This window comes from Cololabis saira, chromosome 20 (genome assembly GCF_033807715.1).
Source record: "Cololabis saira isolate AMF1-May2022 chromosome 20, fColSai1.1, whole genome shotgun sequence".
NCBI classification, from domain to species: domain Eukaryota; kingdom Metazoa; phylum Chordata; class Actinopteri; order Beloniformes; family Belonidae; genus Cololabis; species Cololabis saira.
The window spans coordinates 12,234,067-12,255,310 of NC_084606.1; the positions used below are offsets into that span (position 1 = coordinate 12,234,067).

At 42.0% G+C, this 21,244-nt stretch overlaps 1 protein-coding gene across 2 annotated transcripts; it reads right to left on the bottom strand.

The window, feature by feature from the left end:
- Positions 1 to 2,258: 2,258 nt before the first annotated feature.
- Positions 2,259 to 11,089, bottom strand: LOC133420309 (rano class II histocompatibility antigen, B alpha chain-like). Of its 2 annotated transcripts, none has more exons than XM_061709977.1 (4): positions 11,029 to 11,083; positions 10,543 to 10,788; positions 8,225 to 8,509; positions 2,259 to 2,422 (listed from the first exon to the last, which is right to left on the bottom strand). In XM_061709977.1, the coding sequence occupies exons 1-4, from the start codon at positions 11,081 to 11,083 to the stop codon at positions 2,301 to 2,303; spliced, it is 708 nt and encodes a 235-aa protein (XP_061565961.1). In that variant the 3' UTR covers positions 2,259 to 2,300. The 2 variants fall into 2 exon arrangements, with proteins under 2 accessions (XP_061565961.1, XP_061565962.1); XM_061709978.1 differs by lacking the exon at positions 2,259 to 2,422 and adding an exon at positions 7,899 to 8,102 and having other exon boundaries at positions 11,029 to 11,089.
- Between the last annotated feature and the right edge of the window lie 10,155 nt (positions 11,090 to 21,244).

The window sequence follows — 21,244 nt, forward strand, 5'->3', positions numbered from 1 at the left end:
TCATGGGAAATGTAGTGTTCTTTCTGGTAAAGCACTACCGCTTTTGTCCACAGGAGCTGCCAAACTCAACAAAAGCTGAAAGTTACGTTGTGCTGGGTTTGTCTTCTCAGGTAAAGAAAAACTGGTAAATGTGTATGTTCTGATTAGGGAGGATTAAACCTGTCTATGATAAATGAAGACGTGTTATCAAGTGGGGCTGGCAGTGGCAATCCGATGCCACATGTTGGAAAGCACTTGTTAGGATTATTATGAAATTGTTAAAAGTATGAGGGGTTTTTCTATAAGATTCTACACTGGTTGTTGCTCTCAGCGCAGAACCACCTCCTGTTTTTATGACCAGACTGATTAGCTGAGTTCTTCTTTGAAGACGGTGAAGAGGAACGGATGTTTAAGATTGATGGGTCCCCTCCTGTTTTTCTCTGGGTTTTGGTTGTCGTAGATCTTTGCTGCGTTGGCATGTCGGATTAGAGATAGACAACAGAAAATATATGGCTGAAAATGTGACATGTTTAAGTTTCTTTCACTGCAGTTGGCCTCCCAGATAAGGTTCAACAGATAAGGTTCTGCTCCTATAACATACAAAACACCTCCCTTTTCCAGTATAAATATGACTGGATCGATAACCACAGTGTGCATTTCTCTCCTACCTATGTGGTTTGAGAGAGGTGTACCTCTGGCTGAAAAACATTGTGCATGATATAATAAAAACTTGTGTTAACATTTGATTCTGTTCACTGGTTTTCTTATGGTACACCAGACAAACGAACACAAGGATCTTTCAATGCCTATCATAGGACTCCACAACCATGTCCGTGGCTGCTGTGGAGGTCTCTGACTCCTCATTTTGGCCAGTGGGGGCTCTAGCTCCAGAATACTTCAGAAGTGCCTCATAAATGTACAATTAAGATACAATATGTAAGTTAGATCCCGCTTACATCACACATGAATCAGTTACCCAATTAAAATGACCATAATGCACATTTTATTAACATTTGTTAACATCCTATTAATTAAGCAAAACACACCATTAATTGTTGAAAAAGCTTTGTCATGTGTAGATTACAAAATGCTATGTCAATGTATATTAGTATATACGGTAAGTTATTTAACCCAGAATCTACCATATAGCAATAAAACATTCCACGATCAGGAAGTCGTGTGAGTTTGCGCTTGTTGTTGCAAACACACACCAGACCAGGATGCCTCTGCGGGAATTGAGTTGCATGACATGATGCCTCAGTTTTTATAGTTGCTAGTTCAGCAAAATTAAAAGACAAACATAGTTGTCTTCTGTGGTTAATAGCAACATATTAGCAAGAGGCTGATTAACAACCTATAGCCTACTGTCACTCATGTCGCTCATAGAATATTGCCCGTTTTATCCTCTTTTTCTTTTTCTGAACTAGGCACCTGATGGCTTCTTTGGTTTTTTACTAGTTTGCTCCATGATGAAGATGAAGACTCGACATCATTAGTTTTGTTATTACCTTCCAACACCGTCCATTCATCCGTCAATCAACCGAAATCACTTGAATCACGTATGACTGCATAGATTTTTATTTACTTATTTATTTTTTCATTTTGTACCTTACCCATTTAATTACAGTTTGTACCAATACCAGGCCTCGGCCATGGGACCAGTTTATTCTGTTACCATTACAGGTTACAGGAGCCAGTCCACTTGTTTAGATTTCATGTTAGGAGTGAGTTCATCTTCTTACGGTTATATCAGTTATCAAACCTGTTTTTTGGGAGCTACTATAAATGATTAGATCTTTTCATGTCCCTCTGATTCAGATGGAACTGAACCCGGGGACTTTGATGAGGTAGACCCATGTAAAACCCATTTCAAGACTTAACTAAAATTTTAAGACTTCTATCTATATTTGGAGTTACTGAACTGAGTCTTCGTGTAGCAGATCTATATTTACCTGTTTCACGTGGTTACAGTCACTTCCTGTTAAACTGAAAATGAATTTTATAATCCAAACATTTGTTTTAGTTCTGATATCACTATTTACAAGATACAACATGCAAATGTGTGAAACAAAGTTAACCTTCTTTCAAGGTTAGTTGTATAGACTTAATAGAATCATCTGCTCCGACCAGGTTTAAAGACCATGTAAATATGAAAAAATGACATATTACACTGGTTTATTATTTATTCAAGAATACATCTTGAAGAAGAGAGTTTAATAACAAGACAGAAATATGAGAAACAGGATTTGATAAAAAATAAAATCTCACAAAAGAATAAAAGAATAGAGACAAAACCTCGACACCTGACAACAGGTGAAAACTCAGCTGCACTCGTTTCCTTTGACGAGGAAGAAGGTTCCTGCTGCCACTCCGAGGAGACCGATGGTCTGACCCACTCCACAGAAGACCGCAGGTCCAACACCAGGGACAGTCGTCTCCACATCTGGACACAGAAAACCAGACGTGAACATCCGGACACTGAAGAGTTTTTTGTTTTTTTCACGTTTATTTTCTCAGTTTGAAGTTTAAATAAAGTTTAGATCTTATTGGAGTGTGAAGTGTTCTCACCCCAGGTTCGGGTCAGGGGTTCGGTCAGGGCCAGATGTTCCACTGAACATGTACATGTCTCCTTGCTGCGGGATGAAGTTCAATCTGGAGATCTGGTGGAAGGAGCCGTCTTTGTTGGGTATAGGAAGGTTGATGCTGGTTCCTTCAGTGACCTTCTCTCCGTTCAACCCCCACCCCCACCCCTTCTCACACACCCCCACCCCTCCTCATACACCATTGCAAGCCACTCTGATGGATGCACCGTCACCGCTCATGTCTCACCGTATTTGTTTATTTAAGGGATTGTTTCACCTAGTCTTAAAACAGAACTGATCATCTGGATCCACCCAGTGACTGCTGTGAAGAGAGCAGCTGACAACTAGGGAAAGACCTGGTGACTGCTTGAAAAGACAACTGACAGGAGGGAAAGACCCCATCGGGCCTGCCATAGGCTAGCTCCCTATGGTAGGAGGGACCTGGCACTGATGGTGTACAGGTCCCACCCCTCTACGGCTCCTAAAAGTTCAAAGAAGAAAACACCCCCAGAGTCAGCGAGAGCGGGGGAGGATGATGACTCATCGGCAGACTACACGGTAACAGACCCAGGAACGAAACAGACAACGAGAATGTTGATCAATATGATACCTGAGACAACAACACCTACTCCAAGAACTAAGCTCCAGAGTTGCAGATGTGGCTGGACCAAAGTAACATCTAATGCAGGCTTGAGAATACACCAAGGCTTGAAAAAGTGCTTGATTTCAGAACAACAGGGACCTTGCATCGACCGCTACTTCTTACGAAGCAAGTTGAGTAAGTCAAGCAAAGTTCAGCAGCAGGACCAAAACCAAAGTCTGCAGGACATCAATCCCCCTGTTCGAGAGGAAGAGGAGAAGCCAAGCATAGCGGTGCCCCATGAGCCCAACCTGCCACAGCCTGCAACTGAGAACAAGATCCAGGGGCGAAAACCACAAATCAAGTGGCGAAAGACCTTTGAGAAAAAGGAGTGGGAAACGATTAACACAGACATCAGCAAACTCCTGGAACAACTGAGGGGAACTGCAGTTAAGAAGCTGGAACGAATGGGAAACCTGATTTACAACTATGGTGCTGAGTGATTTGGAACTGCAGAAAAGAGGACGAAAATCAACCACCCCGATGAAGTCTAGGAGACAGCAGGAGGTAGATCGGCTAGTCAAGGAAAGAAGGCAGCTGAAAAAACAATGGAGGAAAGCTCCAGAGGAGGATAAAGGAGGGAATTGACCTGTTGCGGGCAGAAATCAAGAGCCGACTGTCAACTTTGAGGAGAGCTGAGAACCTGAGAAGGAGGCGTAAATTGAAGGAGTGGACAAGATCAAACTTCTTCAAAGACCCCTTCAAGTTTGTGAAGAGCCACAAAGGACAAAAGCGGCAAACTCAAAATAGCAAAGAAAGATCTTGAAGCTCACCTCAAAATGAACCACTCTGACAGCCAGCAGTGCGGACAGACAGCTCTTCCACCTGATATGCCACCAGTACATCCTCCAGAACATCAGCTGGAAATCAGCCCTCCCAAGTGGAGCGAAGTGGAGAGAATTGTACGTCAGGCAAGAGCTGCAACCTCCCCTGGGCCCAATGGAGTCCCATACCGACTTCATAAGAACGCAATAGAGGTATTACATTTTCTTTGGAGGCTGATGAAGGAGGTGTGGCAGAAACAAGCAATTCCAGCAGCGTGGCGGAGGGCAGGATGTATCCTAATCCCCAAGGAAAAGGATTCTGCCCACATCAGCCAGTTTCGCCAAATCAGCCTCCTGAACGTTGAGGGCAAAATCTTCTTCAGCGTAGTGGCTCACAGGCTGGCGGTCTACCTGGAAAAGAACCACTATATTGATACCACGGTGCAGAAGGCAGGGATCCCAGGCTTCTCCGGCATCAAATGGCATCAAATCCAGACCGCCAAAAAGGAGGGAAGAGATCTCCATGTCGTGTTCCTGGACCTCGCCAATGCCTTTGGGTCAGTTCCTCACAATCTCCTCTGGACGGCATTCGACTATTTCAGCATCCCAGAAGCAATCACCGGCCTCGTCAAATCCTACTTCCAAGACGTGCAGCTATGCCTGACAACTGATGAATATACCACCGCATGGCAACGACTGGAAATAGGGATAATGGCAGGATGCACCATCTCGCCTCTAGCCTTCACGATGGCTATGGAGGTCATCATCCGAGCCTCCCGGTGGGTAGTAGGAGGACAGAAGCTCAAACCTGGTCTTCGTCTCCCTCCCATCAGAGCTTATATGGATGACATGACCATACTTACCACTACTAAGGCATGTGCCAGACGACTGCTGAACAAGCTGCAGGAGAACATCCAGTGGGCCCGGATGGAAATAAAGCCGAGCAAGTCCAGGAGCATTTCAGTTGTCAAGGGGAAGTTGTCAGAACACCGGTTCTACGTCGGCGAGGAACCCATACCAACAGTGTCAGAGAAGCCAGTCAAGAGTCTTGGGGCCTGATTTACTAAAGGTTTGCGTGTGTAAAAACCTGTGCAAACTTGACAGCACCCGCAAACCAAGGTGCAAGCTGATCTACTAACAGCATGCAAAGAATAGCGTGCGCAAAATAACACACGCTATCCATTTAGTACTTTTGCCCTGATGAATAATCAATATGGGGCGTACCCGGCAGAACGCGCTAAATACTGGGAGGGGAAAATGCAAATTAGTCCATTTACCACGCGCAATGAGATTTACCAAGCCTGAAAGTTTTTGCGGGGATTGTGATTGCGTCTGTATTTAATACGTTCGAAAGGAAGGTGCTAATCTGCACAGCATTACTATTGTGGTGAGGATTCTCCACATGCAAAAGGAGAAATATTTTATTTGAATGTTAAATCGAGTATTATTCAGCAAAAGGTTGCCACAGGAGGCATCTTCATTTTTTTTATTTGTGATAATAAATAAATGACGTGTTTTCATGGAGAAAAAAGTGTTTCTTATTGTGCGCCAATGACGTGATCTACTAGTTTGCATTATTCGTTTTGGAATACTCAATTTAGATATATACTGCATGGGATTTGGACTCAGAATAATGGCTATAATTGCCACGGCATGCCACGGTCAGCTGGAGACAATTGTCTCGAGCTGACCGGAGCATCAAGACTGGAGAGATGATTAAAAATGATGTCCGAGCTGTCATGTTAGTCTATGTCCAAAATAACACTGAAAAGCTTGTCTGATTACGCTTTTAGTTGTCATCCATCCATTCAATACACGTAAATGACATTGATGTATTCACAGTGATTCATTATCAGCTGTAAATACTTGTGTACAGCCATTATTCTGAGTCCAAATCCCATGCAGTATATATCTAAATTGAGTATTCCAAAACGAATAATGCAAACTACAGATCACGTCATTGGCACCCCAGGATACAGCTTTGCCACCGAGGTGGCAAAGCGCTCTCTGCTCTGTGCGCTCTGTGTGCTCTGTGCGCTCTGTGCGCTCTGGGCGCTCTGTGCGCTCTGTGCGCTCTGTGCACTGCTCTGAACACTTCTCTTCTTTCGGCCATATGATGGTCCCGTCTGTCACACATTTACTGTCAGTGTTTGCTATATAATATATAATATTTGCAATATACTGTGGACATGATGTCTTTTTCTCCTCAGATCATGCCGAGCACCACCGGGTCACGTAAACCCGACCAATTCAATATTAAAATCAAATTCGGTCCCGTGGCCCGTTTTTCTATTTCGTATTTTTGATCTGTGCCTAAAATTGAAATATGAAAAACCAGACGTTTTTCCGTTTTTTGTGTTACCAACTGCATTTACTCTATCGCAGGTTTTCTCCGATATTGCGTTTCTTTTGGTGATGTTTAAATTTCTTTGCTGTAGTTCATGAATGTGTTTATTTGCCTCTTCCACTAATATCTCTAACTCCAACTCGTCAAATTTCATTTTGCGCTTGCGACTATCCTGCTTTCCATCCACTCTCCATGGCGCAGAGTTTGCGCTCGCAAACCTTAAGACACGCAACACCTCATTTAAATACTGCTGTTTGCACCTGTTATCAATTGCGCACGCAATCTTAGTTGATCACCCGCAAAACACGCAACAACAGCACGCGCAAACTTTTTCAGTGCACACGCAATTTAGTACTCTTTATTTAGGATCTTAGTAAATCGGGCCCTTGGACGTTGGTACAATGCCACCCTCAGGGACACAGAACAAGTGGACCAGCTTATGCTGGACACCATAAGTGGCCTTGAGAGTATAAATAAGTCCATGCTCCCAGGCAGGCTGAAGCTCTGGGGCCTCCAGTTTGGTCTGTTACCCAAGCTGATGTGGCCTCTTACCATCTACGAGGTCCCAATCTCAAAGGTTGAAAAACTGGAGAGATTGGTCAGCTCATTTGCCAAAAAGTGCCTGGGACTCCCCAGATGCTTTAGCAACATCGGGCTGTACGGAAGAGGCATTCTGGAACTTCCTGTTTCCAGCCTTGCAGAGGAGTTCAAATGTTCCAAAGTAAGGTTGGAAATGACACTGTCGGAATCCTGTGACCCTTATGTAGCCCAAACAGCTCCTACCCTGGTGACCGGAAGGAAATGGACCCCAACCGCAGCTACTCAGCAGGCGAAGTCAGACCTCAGGCTATGCTTCCCACCTGAGATCGCCAAAACAATCCTCAGACCGGGACCTTGTGCTCTGGTCCTCCTCACTTCACACGGTCTATATTATAGAGCTCACTGTTCTCTGGGAGGCTGCTGTTGAGGAGGCCTTCGAGCGCAAAAGTCTTAGGTACAGCGAGCTTGCAGCTGATGCAGAGCAACGCGGTTGGAAAGTCAAGGTTTGCCGAGTGGAAGTTGGCTGCAGAGGCTTCTTGGGCAAGTCTACCATCAGGCTGCTTAAGGACTTGGGGATTCAAGGCCAAACCCAACGCCAGACCATAAAAGCCCTCTCAGGTGCAGCAGAAGAAGCAAGTCGGTGGCTCTGGGTGAAGAGGCGAGACTCCTCCTGGGCCCCAAAGTAATGACACAGGGGGTTGAAAGCAGAGGGGGGCACACCTGGGACGCCAGGTGTTGCAGATGAGCCCTCTGGAGGTGTCGTAGGCCTATAATCAAAACACCGGGGAAAGAGGGTGCCCACCTGATGACCCCAAATGAGGCTTACAACCCCCACCCCCACCCCTCATCACACACCCCCACCCCTCCTCATACACCATCGCAAGCCACTCTGATGGATGGACCGTCACCGCTCATGTCTCACCGTATTTGTTCATTTAAGGGATTGTTTCACCTAGTCCTTAAACAAAACTGATTACTCTGGTTTATTATTTATTCAAGAATAAATCTTGAAGAAGAAAGTTTAATAACAAGACAGAAATATGACAAACAGGATTTGATAAAAATAAAATCTCACAAAAGAATAAAAGAATAGAGACAAAACCTCGACACCTGACAACAGGTGAAAACTCAGCTGCACTCGTTTCCTTTGACAAGGAAGAAGGTTCCTGCTGCCACCCCGAGGAGACCGATGGTCAGACCCACTCCACAGAAGACTGCAGGTCCAACACCAGGGACAGTCGTCTCCACATCTGGAGACAGAAAACCAGACGTGAACATCTGGACACTGAAGAGTTTTTGTTTTTTTCACGTTTATTTTCTGTTTGAAGTTTAAATAAAGGTTAGATCTTATTGGAGTGTGAAGTGTTCTCACCCCAGGTTCGGGTCAGGGGTTCGGTCAGGGCCAGATGTTCCACTGAACAGCCGTACATGTCTCCCTGCTGCGGGATGAAGTTCAGTCTGGAGATCTGGTGGAAGGAGCCGTCTTTGTTGGGGATAGGAACGTTGATGCTGGTTCCTTCAGTGACCTTCTCTCCGTTCTTGGTCCAGAAGACTTTGACAGGAGGAGGAAAGAAACCAGAGACGAAGCAGATCAGGGTGTTCTCCTGCTCCAGCTGCACGTCGTCTTCAGTGTAGATGACCGGACTGTTGGGAGGATCTGAACACAAACAGGTGGGATTTCACCTGGACTTTTTAACACTTTAAATTCATGTTTATGAACACAGTTCATTTATTTAATACCAACTACTGACAAAATAAACCAACTAGAATTAAAACTCGAGGAAATATTTCTAAAAGATCTCTGATCATCAATCAGTCTGATCACGTCGACACGTCTCAATAAAGTTGTGGTACACCAACAGATACACACAAACAGAAGAAGAATTGATCTCAGCAGGAGAAGAAGAACAGGATTCTGATCTGCAGGAGAACATCTGAGGTCAACCAGACCTGACTGATGATAGTTAACCGTTTATGAGGTTGGTCCAGGTGACAGCTGTGAAACATCTGTTTAAACCTGAAACATCAAAGTCTGAACGAGGAATCAGAACATCAGCTGACCACAGAGACGATGGTGATTGGCTGATCAGGAGTTTGATTCATCTGAGTTTGATTAGTTTTCCTCAGATCAGAGCAGTGAAACTAGAGTAGAACTGCTGCTGTTATAAAGTTAGACGTATTTGAGAATAATCTTCATCATAATCATCATCATCATCTTCATCATCATCATCATCTTCATTATCATCATCATCATCATCATCACCATCATCATCATCGTCGTCATCATTATCATCATCATCATCATCATCAGATGAGGTTTTATCAGAGTTGTTAATTTTATCCGCAGCTGGAGGGAAAGTTTATAATTTTATATCTGAGCTGCTTTAATTTAAACAAATTTATTTTGTAAGTTTGTCTAAACAGATCTGACATCTGTCAGGGCATCCTCAGCTTTAAGTCCCCCTGGGACTTAAAGCAGGAAACATCTTTTATTAAACAAAAAAGTGTCAACTTTTTGTCATCATTAAATAAACTTTATTTATCCACGAATTGTAATTAATTGACAGGCGTCGGAGCCAGGGCGAAAGATCAGCACAGCCCCCTTCCTGTCTCACGTCTCTCTTCAAAGGACAGTTAGTTTAATTACTTCAAAGTTTTTATCAGAGAGGAAATAAAGTTCATTAAACTGAGTTTTATTTCTCGTCTATTCCACAGAAAGTTTCAGTGCGTGAGGTTGTTGGAGGTAAACATGTCCTGTAGTTGCCATGACAACAACAACAGCAGGTTGGTTGAAGTAAACAACAACAGTTCATCTGATTATGTTAACTGTTTACAGTCTAGAACGGTTCAGTTTTATTTCTTATCTCTACATCCAAACATAAATTTTTTTTTCTAATATTTATCTTTTACATCAGAACTTCATCTGGGAGTTTTAGGACAAACTTCCTATAAATAAATGATTAATTAGACGTTGTTCTGATCAAATGTGACTTTTACGTGAATGAAAATCCAGATCTGATCTGAACCGGATCCAGACTCCTCCACCAGTCCCCTCTCCACGGCTCGTGACGATGGGACACTGTGCCTTCTCTGCCTCCGCCCCCCGCCTATGGAACTCTCTACCTGACGACCTCAGGAATGCACCTTCTGTGGAGTCCTTTAAAACGGGCCTTAAAACACTTTTCTACAAGCAGGCTTTCCCCTGAACTCTTCCCTTGACCCCTTTTATTCAAATTTTTTTTTCTTTCATTTTTGCTGCCCACAACTTTCTATCTTATTTAGTAACTAGGCTTTGTCTTTGTCTCTTAGTCTTGTTTTTAGTCTTCTTTGTAAAGTGCTCTGAGATCTGTCGCTTCAGGTGAAAAGTGCTATATAAATTGAAATTATTATTATTATTATTATTATTATTATTATTATTATTATTATTATTATTATTATTATTATTACCAGAAATGTTTCCTAAACTGCAGTAACAAAAACATCCATTCACATCAGACTGTTTTACTAATTTAACTTCTAGTTCTCCAGGATGAAGGTGGAGACGGAGATGAAGGAACCACCTCGGGACCCAAACCTTCATCATCTGGATCTGGACCCGGCCCGGTTCTTCCAGATGTGGAGTCAGGTCCTTCAGTTACTCTACGGTCCTGTCAGCAGGCAGCACAAGAATGTTGAAGGGTTCATGTTTACCTTTTTCTGGAGGAAGGTCCTTCAAGGCAGTACGAATAATGTTCAGGTTTGATCTACAGACCTGTAGATCAGCCACAGCGTTTTCATAACCTGCTGTGAAAGTTATAGGATCTACAAAAGGAGGCATAGCATTGACTCCTTCCTTCTTGATGAAGTCTGCGTACCACTTCACTTCACCATCCAGACCGTACATGTTCTCTCCATCAGAGTCTGAACAACCAACGATGCTCAGTTCCTCATGTAGAGCTGAGGAGACAAGAACCTGATTACTGACCTGCAGATGTCTTTACTTGTTTGTTTTGTATTTGTGTGTATTTCAATTGTTTGTTGTTGTTTGTTAATATTTTATCTACTTCTCTCCGTGTGTTTATTCATATATATATATATATATATATATATATATATATATATATATATATATATATATATATATATATATATATATATATATGTGTGTGTTTATTTTTGTGTGTGTGTGTTTCTCACCGTCAGCAGACACTCGGAGGATCCAGAGGAAGAGCAGCAGCTTCTTCATCTTCATCACTTCTGAAACAAACTGACACAAAGTTCAGCTGCAGCAGCTCTTGCCCTCACACACGCAGCCAATCACAGAGCAGAGGGGCGGTGACGTCATCGGTGTCCAGGTAGAACTCATAGATGACCACAAGACTCACACACACGCACACACAGACAAACGCACGCGCTTTCTTTTCTTTTTATTCAAACAATCTTTAGTAAAAATACAAAAACCGAACAAAGTTTTTCATCACAGGTACAAAATAATTATAAAACAATAAGAAAAAAGAAATAAATTAACTTATTCTTCACTCAGATCTAACTCTAAAAAACTGATATCAAGTAATATTTATGACGGTAAATCAGAGGAAATGTTTTTTTTTTTATGTAGAAACAAAGAATAAAACTTAAAACCTCTGACTGTATTCTATTAATACCACTACTACTACTACTACTACTACTACTACTACTACTACTACTACTACTAGTAGTACTGCTTCTAAATTCAGATAAAACAGAGGTTATCATTCTTGGTCCAGAGCATCTTAGGAAGGGATTAGATGGTGTTGCAACTGTGAGAAACCTTGGTGTTATTTTCGATCAGGATTTGTCGTTTAAACCATATGTCAATCAGGTTTGTAAAATAGCCTTTTTCCATCTCCGTAATATTGCAAAGATTAGGAAAATCCTCTCGCAGAGTGATGCAGAAAAACTAGTTCATGCGTTTGTATCTTCTAGACTAGATTACTGTAATGTGTTGTTAGCAGGATGTCCAAGTAATTTGCTGAATAGGCTCCAGCTGATCCAAAATGCAGCAGCACGAGTACTGACAGGAATTAGCAGGAGAGACCACGTCTCTCCAGTGTTAGCGTCGCTCCATTGGTTACCCGTAAAATTCAGAATCCAATTTAAAATTTTATTACTTGCGTATAAAGCCCAAAACGGCTTAGCTCCGCATTATTTGCAAGACCTGATAGTGCCTTATGTTCCTGTCAGAGCTCTCCGTTCTCAGAGTGCAGGTTTACTCGTAGTTCCTAGAGTATCTAAATGTAGATTTGGAGGGCGGGCGTTCTGCTATCAGGCACCACTACTATGGAACCAACTTCCAATCTGGGTTAAGGAGGCTGACACCACCTCCACCTTTAAAACTAAACTTAAAACATTTCTGTTTAGTAAAGCCTATAGTTAGTGTTTAGTAAACCTCTAGCTGGTGTTGGTAAATCTCTAGGTAGTGTAAACTTTAGTGTGTCAGAGTCGCTCCTGTAGTTTCTTGTGCTGGCCCCCCCTTCTCCTCCCTTTTCTCTCTTTTGTCCATGTTGCAGCATCCTTTGCCGGACACCGGAACCTGCAGGTGGTCGTGGGTGGCTTGTAGCTTGCATTACGGAGCACAAGTCTTTCCCTGACCCTGCACCCCAACCTGGGACTTGCTGATTGGGCCGGAGCTTCGGGAGCTGCGTGCTGGCCTGCAGTCCCCACCCCTGGTCATCCCGTTGCTGGCCCCCCTTCTCCTCCCTTTTCTCTCTCTGCAGGTGGTCGTGGGTGGCTTGTAGCTTGCATTACGGAGCACAAGTCTTTCCCTGACCCTGCACCCCAACCTGGGACTTGCTGATTGGGCCGGAGCTTCGGGAGCTGCGTGCTGGCCTGCGGTCCCCACCCCTGGTCATCCCGTTGCTGCTTCCACCTGCCTGCTGTGCTGTTGCCGTCCCTGACCCACCAGTCTGGCCCTCGGCAGGAGGGTCCCCCCTTATGAGCCTGGTCCTGCTCAAGGTTTCTTCCCTCCTAAAGGGGAGTTTTTCCTTGCCACTGTTTGGCTTAAGGTTTTTCTCCCACTAGGGGAGTTTTTACCTGCCATTGTTTATGTAATAACTGCTCGGGGGTCATGTTCTGGGTATGGGTCTCTGGAAAAGCGTCTAGAGACAACTCTGTTGTATTAGACGCTATATAAATAAAATTGAATTGAATTGAATTACTACTACTACTACTACTACTACTACTACTAATAGTAATAATAATAATAATAATAATAATAATAATAATAATAATAATAATCAGCACCAGTCCAGATCAAATCTGAGGTGATTCATGATCGTAGATCTTTCTTTAATATCTTCACCTAAACAACCGTCCTGATGTTCAACCTGTCAAACTACTTCTGGAGATCAAGCAGCTTCATCATCTCCAGTGTTCTGGTGTTCCTACGAGGAGGTTGTTCTGACGTGCAGGTTGTTGTTTCATGTCCAGTTCTTCAGAAGTCCAGCAGGTTCTTTCTTGTTCAGATTTGAGTTTTTCTGAACACATCACAACATGTCAGTCTTTTTAAGGGGTGCTGTACAGCTGAGCTGGTTGCAGATGCTCCGTGAAGCCTCGTCCTCATGGAGGTGGTGAAGGTTCAGATCCCGGCCTGAGACTCTCCTGGCTGATCGTCTGTCTCCGTCCCAACGATCCTCTCAACCAGCTGCTAATAAAGACCAGAACCACAACATCTAAGGGCCAATCCCAATCCGCACCCTCACAGACTCGCAGACTTACGTGCGCGCTCCCGCACCTTGCGTAAGGGCTTAGGGCTGTCCCGTTCCTCAAGTGGTTAAGTGCGCGAGGGCTCCCGGCAGCCATTTTGAGCCCTTACTGCCCCCTTCCCGCAAGTCAGCATCCCAGCACACTTTGGGGAAGGGAATTACCCACAATTGCGTTGTGACATGAAAGGAGGTTACCAGGGAGAATGTAAACAAAACAGGGGGCGGAGGAAAAGGAACCATGGGTGCGTCCGAAATCGCATACTAAATAGTATGTACTAAAAAGTATGCTTAAATTTGGCACACTTTTGAGTAAATATCAGTAGTGTGCATTCATTCGGACGTACTATTAAGTGCGCATACGTCACTTCCTGCCGTAGGGAGGGAATGGGGGGAGGGGGGTGTTACCATGGTAACCTGTCACGGCAGCGGTAGCAGCACCGCTCCGCTCCGAAATGCTCCGTTCTTTCTCGTTTATCCCGGCCAAACAAGATGACATTTCCCCTGCGCAGTGTGGTTTTATTCTCACCTCGTCAACTTCTAACGAGAAACAGAAGAAGAAGCTTAACAGACTTCGGGACTCCGACAGGGAACTGCATCGCCAGATACTCCTCTATTTAGAGGAAAAGGCAAGCATAAAACTTTTTTTTACTTCTCAGGGAATATGAGTTACGAAGTTCTATTTAATATGCTATACATAACAAAAAATAAAATAAATGTATTTTAAAGATATCCATATAAAATAGAATATCTTGTGAATATATCTAGTTTAATTCCTCATGTGATGTAATTAGGCCAGAGCACTGACAGTGCGAAGGCCCTATTGTACCTGTAGTTTATATTTGACATGTCTACTCATTAAATTAGACACATTTGCAATACACTGAAATTTACTTGGGTAATTTCATGGTTAGTTTAGGCTATTTAAAAACATCTGACAGAATATATATTTTGGTATGAACCATTTTTTGCAGTAACCCAAAGCAGCATACTAAGCATGACCATTTATAAGCCACTGTATACCTATAGCCTACTTTTGTGCCTTGTAAAGTGATAACAAAATAATATTACATTTTTAAAAAGAAAATACACCAATAACTCTTATTTCTTTATTTGATTTATTTGATTTCAGAACATGAAGCTGAAGCTCTGAAGCTCTGAAGCGCTTCCACTCCATCCAGCTGCAGGCCATCTGCGACCATCAGGGGCGCTTCCTGGACATACTTGTGGGTTTCCCAGGGTCTGTCCACGATGCTCGGGTGCTTAAGAACAGCCGATCCAGCCATCCTGCACAATATCTGCCTGGACAATGGAGACGTGATGGAGGAGGAGGACATGCAGCCCCCTGATGAAGACCCTGGAGCATCTGGATGTGCCGAGTTGTCCTCTGGAGAAAAAAATCAGACAAGCTGTCAGCCGCTGTCTCAGCTCCAGTGGTTGAAGTGCAAGCTCTGCAACACCATGATTACATCTAAATGTTAACAGATATTAATCAGATTTAAAATCAATAATTATAATTGACTAATCAATCAATGTAAATATTTATATAATAGTTTATACTAGTTATAATATAGTAGTTAGTATTTGGAATGCATAGTCAACATTTATTTCATCAAACATGATCTTGTTCTAATTTTTTTATTCAATTCAATCTGTTCATCTTTATTTTTACCTCACAGTAATATTATTTTTGATATTTGTTGATATATTGCAGAGATCAGTTTGGGATTGTTATAAAGGGCTACAGTGTATTATTGTCATTGTTATCATAATCAACATCTTCATTATTATTAACAATATTATTAGCATTAGCATATTATACTATATATTGATTCTAGTGAATTACTGCTTTAATAAAACTTATGTTACTTGTAATTGCTGTGGCGTATGGTGTTCAACCTTTGCCTATTGTATTATTTTATCCCCTGAGGTATTTTTTAGGTGCCAGCTGTTGTCCTTCTTCATGCAAGTTAATAATTATCCAAAATGTGTTATAATAACACCATTTAATATTAACCTTTCTATCATCCTCCTATCATAATGTGGTTTAATGAATTCAACACCCATAAAACCTGTGATACATACCACTGATTGTTTTATGGGTGTTGAATTCATTAAACCTCATTAAATCAGCCCATATATAGGAGGACTTCCGGTGATGGCGGCGAGCTGGTCGGTGGTGTAGTCGGAGAGCTCCCGGAACGGTCCGACGTTTCCCCTGTTATAGAGAACCCACCAAGTTTATACCTGTGAACTCCTATGGGGAAATACCAACTGAGAAACGCTAAGACCGCGACGAGTCCAAACGTTGAGGAAAACGAACATATGGCGACAGGAGAAGTTGATTCAGGTGCAGCTAACGTGCCTGCTCCCATGGACGCCCTACAGGCCAGCTTAGATGCTATCCGCGCTGACATAAAAGCAGGACACGAGGACATGAAAAAAGAATTGAGCGCATTTTGTGAGACAATCAAAAGAGACTTGAGAGAAGAGCTCAGAAACTTTAAAGAAGAAGTTAATCAGAAACTGAGCGAGATCGGGGCAGAACTCAAAACCACGGAGGCAAGGATGGAGGAGATGGAGACGCGAGTGGCCGATGTGGAGGAGTGGAGTGTGACTGCGAGGGACTCGCTTCTCCAGGCTTTGAAGGAGCAAGAGCGCATTGTGTCTAAACTAACAGATTTAGAGACGCGCTCCCGCAGAAATAATCTCCGCATCTTCGGGATCCCCGAGGGAGAGGAGGGGAAGGATGCATGTCAGTTTCTGGAGAATTTCATTAAATCGGAGCTGCAACTCCCTGACATTGACCTCAAAATACAACGTTGCCACCGGTCACTCGGACCAAAACCACCACCGCAAGCAGCCCCGAGATCCATGATCGCATATTTCCTCGTGTATAAAACCAAGGAACTTGTGCTCAGCAGCGCATGGAAAAAAAGAGAGATACAGATAAATGGGAAGAGAATTTACTTCGATCATGATTACCCAGCAGAAATCATCAAAAAGAGGAAGGAATATGCGCCTTTGAGAAAAGTGCTGAAAGAACGTGGACTCAGATTTCAAACACCTGCACCCGCTAAACTCCGAGTTTTTTATGATGGAGGACCCACCACATACAACAGTGCGGATGAAGCGACGAAGGATATGCTGAAAAGGGGGATACTAACAGCTGACGAGGGAACCGACGCGGGAAGTGCGCCCGACAGCGCATCCCGGACGGCCGTGGCGCCTCATGTGAAGCTGGCGGAGGGCGCGTGGCGGACCGCCGGCTCCCCGGTGCGTCGGAGCCGGGGCGCAGACATCGAGCGAGCTAAAGAGAAGCTCCGGAGATTCCAGCGAGCTCTCACACATCAGGAGAGCATGGACTGAGGTGCGCGCATCAGTGACGATGAGAGGGAGGCAAAACTAGGAATGATGAGAGGTATTTCAGGACACTGTTGGGAGTTGTTCTTTTGCGCTGTGTGACGGGTAACGCCCCCCTTTTGATTGTACACGTGTTGAATGCCATAGTTCTTAGCTAAAAACATTAAAAAAAAATATATATATATATATACCAATCGGACTGTTCCACGGGGTGACTTGAACTACACCGAACCGTTGTTTGAGCGAACTAATTTCGCTTTTGGATGATGTTAGGACACATCTGGAGGGGCCCTTCCTTCGGAGGCTTCCCCTCCCTGTTCAGAAGTTGTTATTTTACTTCACTGTTGGAGGTTATTTTTGTTTTATTGTTATGTTCAGCACAGATGGTTTTTATTTACATGCTTACAGTAATAGAGGTGGGAAATGTGTGTATCAAAATTAAAGAGTCATAATGCTGAATCAGGAATATAAGATTATTACATTAAATATTAATGGTCTACAAAATCCTATCAAAAGGAGCAAGTTGATCACTAAGATGAAGAGAGAAAAACAACATGTTATCTTTTGGCAAGAAACCCATCTTAATGATAAAGAACATGAGAAGTTTAAACATTTGGGCTTTAAAAATGCATATTATTCATCCTATAAACATGGAAAAAAAAGAGGAGTTATAATATTAATCTCTAACAAAGTTGTGTTCCAAATCTCCAAACAGATAAAGGATACCGAAGGGAGATACATTCTAGTGAAAGGTTACATTGATCATAAGCAGGTAACACTTTTAAATGTGTATAGACCCCCAGGTAATGATAAGACATTTATGAAGAAAATATTTGATCTGATTGCTCAAGAGGCTGAGGGGGTCCTTATTTGTGGTGGAGATTGGAATGTACAATTACAACCCTCGCTTGACTCCACTAATGTAACGAAAAGAATTAATTCTGAGACAGATACTGTTAAGAAACTTCTCCTCGAAGCAGGTATGATGGATGTTTGGAGGGAATTAAGCCCAACAGCAAGACAATTTACATTTTTCTCCCATCCCCATAATGTTCATTCAAGAATCGACTACTTTTTTATGTTTCACTCAGAGAGACATAGAATCTCAAACTGCCAAATAGGGGTCAAAGATATTTCAGACCATGCTGGTGTATATCTGTCCCTACATCTTAACACTGAAATTAAAAATACAACTTGGAAGCTTAACACAAACTTATTAAATGACCCCTTATGTAATCAATACATTCATAAGGAATTTAAAGAATACCTGGAACAAAATGATACCGGTGAAGTGTCTCCAGGTACTGTATGGGATGCTGCTAAGGCAGTAATAAGGGGAAAACTTATATTGTGGTCCTCAATTAAAAAGAGGGAAAAAGAGAAGCAAATAAAAGACCTATTACAGGAACTAAAAAATCTAGAAATGAGACACGTGGAACTTAATGATCCCAAATTATTAGATCAGATAAAACTTATTAAACAAAACCTAAATAAACTATATGATAGATATGAGGAGATGAAAGCAAAGTTCATCAAACAAAAGTACTATGATAATGGACCGAGAGCTAAAAAACTGTTAGCTTGGAGGATAAGACGACAACAAGAAGAAAGATCCATCCACAAAATTAAGAACACGCATTCTGGTAAAACTTGTCACAAACTAAAAGAAATACAAATGTCTTTTGTAAATTACTATAAAGATCTGTACGCGCAACCGAAAGGAGTAGACTCCTTAAGTATTACAGATTTTCTTAACTCACTGGATCTACCATCCATTGGAATAGAACAGAATAAAACAATGATGAATGACATAACACAAAAAGAATTGGATAACGCTATTTCGAGACTCAAGACAAGCAAAATGCCCGGTGAAGATGGATATTCTGCTGAATGGTATAAGACATTCAGAGAATTACTTTCACCAACATTATTGAAATGCTTTAACTTCATACTTAATGGGGGTGAGGCACCAGCTTCTTGGAGACATGCCATTATCTCAGTTATTCCTAAAATGGGCAAAGATAAATCTGAATGCAGTTCGTATAGACCGATATCGATTTTGAACTTGGATTACAGATTATTTGCTTCAATAATAGCAAAAAGATTAGAAAATATTATTCCGGACATGATAGATGAAGACCAGACTGGGTTCCTCAAAACCAGACAGACACAAGATAATGTGAGACGGACTTTACATTTAATGGAGCAAATGAGCAAAGATAAAGGTGAATCCATTGTCCTCAGCCTTGATGCCGAAAAGGCATTTGATTCAGTTATTTGGGAATATCTATACTTAACATTACAAAGATTTGGCTTTGATATTAAAATTATCTCATACCTAAAAAAATTATATCATTCCCCTTCAGCCAGAATCAAAATAAACGGTAGTCTGTCTAATCCTGTGTCACTTGAAAGAGGCTGCCGGCAGGGATGTCCCTTAAGTCCGGCTTTGTTTGCATTATTTATCGAACCTCTGGCTCAGGCTATTAGAGAAGACCGAGACATAAAAGGAATCTATTTCAGAGGCACTGAATACAAGACCTGCCTTTATGCAGACGACATATTGATCACCCTTTCACAACCAGATTTGAGTTTACCCAAATTAATGTCATCCTTAAAAACATTTGGTCACTATTCGGGCTACAAGTTAAACGTTCATAAAACACAAATCATCTCGTTTAATTATACACCTTCTTTACAAATAAAAAATCTGTGCGATTTCAGATGGGAGAATGACTTTATCAAATATCTGGGAATAAAAATTCCAAAGGATTTATCCAACATTTATGCAACTAACTATTTGCCAATTACCAAAGAGATAAAGACAGACCTGGATAAATGGAGTTTATTACCACTAGATTTACACAATCGAATAGATATAGTTAAAATGAATATTTTGCCGCGATTGCTTTTTCTTTTTCTGTCAATACCAATAGAAATACCTGAAAAGCAATTAACGGAATGGAAGAGAATGCTATCTGGGTTCATATGGAAAGGCCTTAAACCAAGGATCAGATACAAAACTTTGCAACTGTCCAAAGAAAAAGGGGGACTCTCTCTTCCAAATATAGATAACTATTATAAATCTGCTCAGCTTAGGTACCTGACTTATTGGTGCAATCCATATTATAATGCTAAATGGAAAAGTCTAGAACTAAGCCAATTAGACATGCCCCTGCAAAGCTTGCTAGGAGACAAAAATCTATACATAATGCATAAACAAAACCTAAGTATCTGGACAAAAACCCCCCTAAACATTTGGTTTGCAGAATGTTATAAGAACAAACTGGAAAATCATATCAAAATATTACGATGGGTGGCGCATGATAAGGATTTTAAACCCGCCGAACTGGATGGGCGTTTCAAACAATGGCTGCGGAAGGGCATTACAACGTACTGTCTCATTTCTGGTAAAGGGAGACTAGACTGTTTTCAAAAACTTAAAGACAACTATGACTTGGAAAACCAAGACTTCTTCAGGTACCTACAGGTGAGAGCTTATTTTAACTGTGATATAAAAACAACAGAGCGAGGTACCTCTGATTTAGTTAACATCATGATTGATGCATACAAATCTAAGTTAAACCAGAAATTGATTTCTAGAATCTACTCCTGTTTACAGTCCCTCAATGATTATTCCACTCATTATGTTAAATCCACCTGGGAAAAGGAGGCAAAAATAACAATTTCAGAAGATGATTGGCTAAATATTTGCAAAACTCAAATGAGCACTTCCAGCTCTGGTCATTGGAGGGAATTTTCCTGGAAGAACATGATTCGTTTTTTTATTACTCCCAAAATTAAAGAACGTCATAAAGGTCACCCAAGTTACGGAAGGTGCTGGAGAGAATGTGGAAATGCCCAAGCGGACCATTTCCACGTCTTTTGGGACTGTCCGATTATACAACCTTACTGGCGGGATGTAGTGGAGAAAATTAAATCAGTTGTAGGCTTTGAGATTGAACACGATTTTTGTACAATTTATCTTGGTAATATCTCACCCACAATCAATGTTACTGATAAATACTTGATTAAAATAATGTTGGTGGCCAGTAAGAAAGCTATTACGAGGAGATGGCTATCAAAAGAGCCCCCATCGAAGGAGGAGTGGATTACAATTGTGAAAGAAATATATGACATGGAAAGACTGACTTTTTCCTTGAACTTGTGCATGGATAAATTCTCTACTTACTGGAGGAAATGGACAGCTCATTTGGAATATGGTTCCTCACCATAGCAGGACACAGTTAGCATTTATTTATGTGATTGTGTTTTGTTGTCTTGGCTTTGAGTACTTTATGCTCTATAAT

Bases quoted from the DNA above. Each gene is read 5' to 3' on its own strand.
- LOC133420309 (XM_061709977.1), bottom strand. From the start codon at position 11,083: ATGAAGATGAAGAAGCTGCTGCTCTTCCTCTGGATCCTCCGAGTGTCT. The intron at 8,510-10,542 runs GTAAACATGAAC...GTTTGTGTTCAG, and splicing joins GGACCTTCCTCCAGAAAAAG to ATCCTCCCAACAGTCCGGTC. The intron at 2,423-8,224 runs GTGAGAACACTT...TTCTGTGTCCAG, and splicing joins ACCCCTGACCCGAACCTGGG to ATGTGGAGACGACTGTCCCT.